The sequence below is a fragment of the Electrona antarctica genome (assembly GCF_951216825.1).
Source record: "Electrona antarctica genome assembly, chromosome: 17".
Lineage (NCBI taxonomy): Eukaryota > Metazoa > Chordata > Actinopteri > Myctophiformes > Myctophidae > Electrona > Electrona antarctica.
In genome coordinates, this window is record NC_136798.1 from 41,414,883 (window position 1) to 41,421,910 (window position 7,028).

General features: G+C 43.5%; 1 protein-coding gene across 1 annotated transcript in view; it reads right to left on the reverse strand.

The window, feature by feature from the left end:
- The window catches only part of hivep2a (HIVEP zinc finger 2a), a gene marked incomplete at both ends in the record, with an annotated part of 59,774 nt that overhangs the window by 14,895 nt on the left and 37,851 nt on the right, over positions 1-7,028 (reverse strand). Inside the window, 2 exons of the mRNA XM_079525632.1 lie at positions 2,215-2,312; positions 3,365-3,745. Coding sequence (XP_079381758.1) covers positions 2,215-2,312; positions 3,365-3,745 — 479 coding nt within the window. The remainder of the gene's footprint in view (positions 1-2,214; positions 2,313-3,364; positions 3,746-7,028) is intronic.

Genomic DNA, 7,028 nt, shown 5'->3' on the forward strand with positions numbered 1-7,028 from the left:
GAGTGCCTGTGATCAAACACAACATGACTCGTCTTTTAGTTCTACTGGATCTCTTCTCCACCATAAATGGTAAATGGTGCATTTATATAGCGCCTTTACATAGATTGTGCATTGCATTCACCCATTCACACGCACATTCACACACCGATGGCGGAGGAAACCATGCAAGGCGCCAACCTGCACATCGGGAGCAATTAGGAGTTCTTGCTCAAGGACACTTCGCCACTGGGGGAGCCCCCAGGGATCGAACTGGGAACCTTGCGGTTTCCATCCGGGTTACTCTACCCCTGAGCCACTATAGTCTCCCCGCTATAGTCCTTCCCTAACATTCAGGGAGGGACTATAGTTTTTATGTGTTGGGGAAATTGCCAATACATTTTGTCTCAATGTTATGTCATCATATAGCTTAACCCATTCTGGGCGGGAATCCCTTTTGGTGTTTTAAGCATTACTAGCCCTTACCCGTTGTGAAATACTTGCCGCCTTGTGGCCGCGGGGGGTACTGCGCCCTGTGGCCGCGGGGGTGCGGGGGGTGCGTTTTCGCATTTTGAATTCACTAATAAATTCATTATTAATTTATAATTTGTTAAATTGGAAAAAGGCCTTCGTTAAGACCTCCATATTATTATGGTCAATGCCTGTGTGAAAAGTGGGAGCGATTGGTGCAGGCAGTGAGGAGCTACGGCAGTGTTTCTGACACACATTCAGACATTGTCAGAATTATAGTATGATGATGATGATGTTATACTTAAGCTATTGAAAATAGCAGATCTACAAGCTCATAGCGCGGCACCGAGTGCCGCGCTACGAGCTTGTAGATCTGATATTTTTGAAAAATGTGGCACAAATGTTTGAATATATGTTCTTTTAGAGCGAACGTTTTTAACTCAAATCTTTGCTTCTCCCTGGAACAACATATTTTCAGATGGGGGTCGGCGGCCAATAGAGGATATGTGCGTGACATCATCATCAAACCCGGAAGTTATGCAGGAATGCCTACTGAGTGGCAAAAAACTACTTTCTGGCCTTGACAGCCCATACATCCACACAGAAAAGTCCTATCTGATTGCATTAAACAACGTTAAACAATGTTAAACTCACTTTGCCTGTTGCTTTGCCACTCGATTTGCCACTCGATGTGCCATTCACTTTAAGCATGCGCATACCCTATTACATATCATTTTTGGGGTCCTTGACATGAAATATTGAGCACCACTGACATAGAAACAGGTATTTCAGAAAACTGTCAGGATTTAGAATACTGTTTTTTTTTTAAGTCGACCTCAGGCCTAAATGGGTTCATTTCGATTTAGTTTTTTGTCAGTGAAACAATTAAAGGACCACTTTTCAACCTATCTCCATATAATAGGTCCTCACTAATAATCATGATAAAATGGCATGATTTTTTTCTACTCAGTCTGTGTCTCATAGGAAGGCTGTGGGCAGTTTAGAAACCGTCTTCCAGTGACATCATCATTAGACAGATCTTTTTTTAAACAAGATTCTTTAAAAAAAAAATTGATTTTCATTATCGTGAGAACGATGGCTTCCATTTTTGCATTGCAACTTTTCAGGACTAGAAAGCCTGCAGTTTCTATTAGCTTGTATTCCCCATCGATGATGTCACTGGAAGACGGTTTCTGAACTGCCCACAGCCCTCCTATGAGACACAGACAGAGTAGGAAAAAATTGCGCCATTTTTTCATGATTATTAGTGAGGACCTATTATATGAAGATAGGTTGAAAAGTGGTGAAGTGGTCCTTTAAGTGAACATTTATTTTGCCATAGTTTTCGTCAACAACACTAAAACCCATGTTGGGCGGGAACCCCAGTCGGTGTTTTAAACATTATGTTATAATTTAGCTATTGGAAAATAGCAGATCTACAAGCTCATAGTGTGCCACCGAGTGGCGCGCTACGAGCTTGTAGGTCTGCTATTTTTGAAAAATCATGAAAATGTGGAGCAAATCTTTGAATATATATTCTTTCAGAGTGAACGTTTTTAACTCAAATCTTTGCTTCTGGGGGGGAGGTCCCTGGAACTACATATTTTCAGATGGGGGGTCGGCGGCCCATTACATATAACTTTGGGGGTCCTTGCCATGAAATATTGAGAACCACTGATATAAAAACATGAGGTTTTTCAGATTAAAAAAAAAAAAAAAATTCGACGTCAGGCCTAAATGGGGTACGCATTACTTCCTCGCTCTTACCTGCTGGCATTGGGCCTCTCTCTCGGCTCCCTGCGGTGTGATCTGGATGCTGGGCACAGTGGTGAAGTAGCCCAACAGTTGCGGCCTGTTGTTGGTGCCTTGAGGGTTAGGGGGGGTGGTGGTGACAGTTAATGCTTGTTGTACAGTACTTAAGTAAAAGTACTTCGTTACCAGTGTTGGTTTTGGCAGCAAAGTTTGATTTTAGTTTTAGTCGTATAGTCTCTTGAATGGTTTTCATTTAGTTTTAGTCACATTCTAGTCACCTGGAATGTTTAGTTTTAGTCGATTAAATGTCATAAGATTTTAGTCGACTAAATCTAAAGTGGATTTAGTCGACTAAAATGTATTTTGGTGGACCTTGATGCCGTCGTAATGACAGATTTTACACTTTCTGAAAATAGCAGATCTACAAGCTCACAACGCGTCGCAGCGCGACGCGTTGTGAGCTTGTAGACTCATACTGGATCTCTTGTCCGCTAGTCGTCCCTTCCTAACATTGTAGTCTAGTTTTTATTTGTTGACGAAATCGTCAATATATTTAGTCTTAGCTTTAGTCACCATAGCTTAGTTTTCATTCAGTTTCCATTTAGTTTCCGTCTGTGAAAAAAGGTAGTCGACGAACATTTTTCGTCTTAGTCGACGAAAACAACACTGTTAGTTACTTTCCACCACTGTCCTCTTCTCTTCCTCATGCCTAGTAGGTGTGCTGAAATATCGATATGGCGATATATATCGATACGTCCTCCCGCGATAAATAATCAATATTGATTATTAAAATATCGATATATATATTTTTTTTTTGAAATTTGAAATGTTGTTCATAATGAAGTGATGAACAACGTTTAGAAAAGGAGGAAATGACAGCTAAAATAAAGCAAATCCCACTCAGATTCCACAGCAACCAGAAGTACTGAATTACTGGATGGTGATTTGTCCAAAGTCTCCATAGCTTTGTGGGAATACAAAATGCTGCATTTTTTCAGTTCCAAGTATTTTGTAGTTGCAGATATCGTGATATATCGTTGATGAAATTTCATACAATATATCGATATATCGTAAATATCGCAATATAATATCGAATATCGTGATATATATCGTATCGTGAGGAACCCATATCGTCCCACCCCTAATGCCTAGTAGTGATATTTACCTAGGAGATCCATAGCAGCGTGGTGGTGGTGCTGCTGGTGATGCAGGAGGTGGTGAGAAGCAGCAGCAGGGTGGTAGAAGCCGCCACCGCCACCTCCTCCCACCACTGAGCTGACGGAGGACATGTAGGCGTAGGGCTGCGGGCTGGCGGAGCGCGAGCGCGTCCTGGGGGTGGAGTCTCCGTCTCCGTAGTAGTCGTCCTCGTAGTCGTCCTCGTCGTCGTCCACGTCGTCGCCGTCCTCCTCCGAGTCGTCGGCGTCCGAGAACTGGTGGTCGGCGGCCATGACGCCTCCTCCTCCTCCTCCTCCTCCTCCTCCTGCTGCTCCCGCGGAGGCCTTCCCGCCGCCGCAGGGCCTGGGCTGGCCTTCCTCCTCGCCCACGTCTGCAAAATGTGGCCCACACAAAACGGCAGGAGATTAAGTGTCTATGTCCTCCCCTTTATCGTACTTTAGTCATGGTCAGTTTTCTATTACCGTTTCTATTTCTGTTACTGTATTTGCTGTTTGACAGTGACACAGATGACTTATCGGAGTCTTTTTTGTGGCTTTTCGCCTTTATTTTATATTTTTTATGGAGGGACAGACAGTAGGCTGACTGTGGAAATGGGGGAGAGAGATGAGGGGGGGGGGGGGGGGGGGGGAGAGACATGCAGTAAAAGGCCGTCGGGATCGGGAGTCGAACCCGCGGCACACACTGCCAGACTGGATTACCAGCCAAGGTGCCTGGACCGCTGAGCCACGGCCCTGCAGGCCTTATCGGAGGGTTTTAATTAATGGGTTCTATGATCCGATGTCCGAGAGGGTGGCGGACGGTGGCGGGTTTATGTAGGCTGAGTGGCACGCTTTGATTATGTACGGGTGAACATGTTCGCACGAGAGCGGCAGGTCCAAGACTTTTTTATTTATTATGGTGTCTTTGTTCTTTCATTTGTGCTTGTGCTTTTAATTTAAAAAAAACAAAGAAAACGGACACCTCGTTTCTTAGAAGGGCAGTATCAGTCACCACATACTGGTGAATCTATCATGGTTAAAATGGAGTTTGAACTTAACACGTGTAAGGCGTCGTTGGCGGAGCGGGATCTCATTAAAAAAAGACGTTAAAGGAGTCCTTATAGCCAGGGTTGAGTTAACACTGGGTTTGTATAGGAAGGGGGCGGGACAGCTAAAATGAATATCAAATATCAAAATACTTGAATGGAGCAACTTAAAAACTGTCTGGGGTTGTTCACATATAAGCCTGAGTAGACGATGAAAATATGACCAAGGACGTTTTTTTTTTTTAAAGTGAAAAATCCCTTGAAGCAGCATGCGGCGGGCTCTAGAATAGATCCCTGAGGGACTCCGCTCAACGATTTATGGGATTCCAGAAGCCCCCCCCCCCCCCCCCCCCCCCCACACACACACACACTCACACACACTTTCAGCCAATGAAACTAACATGATGCTGATTTTGAGCAGAGGAAATCACATTCCTATAGGCTTCTTTATACAACAGCGTGCGTGCGTGCGTGTGTGCGTGCGTGCGTGCGTGCGTGCGTGCGTGCGTGCAGTTCCTAAGCCCTGAGAGGAATGCTGAACCCAGACCAGCACGGCCCACCAAATGAAAAAAATAAAAAGGCGAGAGGGAAAACCCACGACCTTAAAGCCACTATCCGCAGATTTTGCACAAATCCGACTGAAGAGATAATGATTTGTTGAATTTCGGAAATTGGAATCAAAATTGCAGACAGCTGGTGGCGACTTAACCACTTAACCCATTCAGGCCCATGACGTCGAAATTTTTAAAAAAAAGTTTTCTAAATCATGACAATTTTCGGAAAGATTTGAGGCACATTTTAACGATTTTTCTAAAATAGCAGACCTACAAGTTCATAGCGCGCCACTCGGTGGCGCGCTATGAGCTTGTAGATCTGCTATTTTTCAATAGCTAAAGCATAACACAATGCTAACACCAAAAGAGGTTCCCGCCCAAAATGGGTTAACCACTTAAAAGCCATACGTTGTCGATTGGGGTCGATTGGGGCTTTATAATATAATTCAGTTTGTCACTCTATTGATATCTATCTATTATCTATTATCATAGGCTATCATTTGCTGAACATAGCCGATCTACAAGCTCAAAAGTATTTTTTTTTGCTTTTTTTTTTATAAGAACACATCAAATGTGGAAGTGTGTGTGTGTGTGTGTGTGTGTGTGTGTGTGTGTGTGTGTGTGTGTGTGTGTGTGGGTTTATAAATAATGACTAAATTCGTACACTCTCAGAGTTACAGACACATAATAAGGGTCCATTTGGTTCCAAACTATCATTTATAGCTGCTGGAACTCAATCAACTTTGCGGAGCCACTGATCTATAGGGGCTCAAAACCAGCCGCGGGTTCGAGTTCGCGGATCGGCGACTTTCGGTGTTTTTTTTTTTCCGTGGACGCCGTACTGTGATCAAGTATGGGGCGTTAAACCCATTTTGGGCGGGAACCCCTTTTGGTGTTTTAAAGCATTGTGTTATACTTTAGCTATTGAAAAATAGCAGATCTACAAGCTCATAGCGCGGCACCGAGTGCCGCGCTATGAACTTGTAGATCTGCTATTTTTGAAAAATCGTGAAAAATGTGCCTCAAATCTTTGAATATATATTATTACAGAGGGAACATTTTGACTCAAATCTTTGCTTCTATGGGGAGGTCCCTGGAACAACATATTTTCAGATGGGGGGGGGGGGGGGGGTGGGGGGGGGGGTCGGCAGAGGCATATTACATATCATTTTTGGGGGTCCTTGACATGAAATATTGAGCACCACTGATACAGAAACATAAGGTTTTTCAGAAAACTGTCAGGATTTTGAAGAATTTTTTTTTCTCCAATTTTGACGTCAGGCCTAAATGGGTTAAGGTACAAGAAGGCGTTGCCTTAGAATACGGAGATACGAGGTTTCCGCCCGACGACAGCAGACGATATTAACCCATTTTGGGGCGGGGGACCCCTTTTGAGTGTTAGCATTATGTTATGCTTTAGCTATTGAAAAATAGCAGATCTACAAGCTCATAGCGCGCCACCGAGTGGCGCGCTACGAGCTTGTAGGTCTGCTATTTTTGAAAAATCGAAGAACGACTGACATAGAAACATACTGTGGCTTTTTTCAGAAAACTGTCAGGATGTAGAAGACATTTTTAGAATCTGATCTCAGGTCAAAATGGGCTAAATGAAAGCCAGGAGATGGCGGGCGGACGCTTTATCCATGAGCTTGTTTTTTAACACATTAAGACCTGTAGTTTAGGCCCATTCAACGGATCGTCTTCTAAATCCCAACAGTTTTCTGAAAAGAAAAAAGTGCTGCTCGAACATTTTCACGCCGAGGACCACCCAAAATTAGACTTCTTTGGCCCGCCGACCACCCATCTCAAAATATTTTTGAGATGGGTGGACCCTGAGAAGCAAAGACTTTAGTTAAAAATGTCAGCTTAAAAAAAATATATAAAATATATATGCAAGATTTAGACACATTTTCACGGTTTTAAAAGCGGTTTTAAGAATAACAGATCTACCAGCTCAAAGCGCGACACAGAGTGACAAGCTGGTAGATCTGTTATTGTTGCCAATAAGTATGAAATAAATGATGGTTAAAGTGGTTAAAAGCTAAAAAAGGGGCGCGAATGCTCTCTCCCGGCCT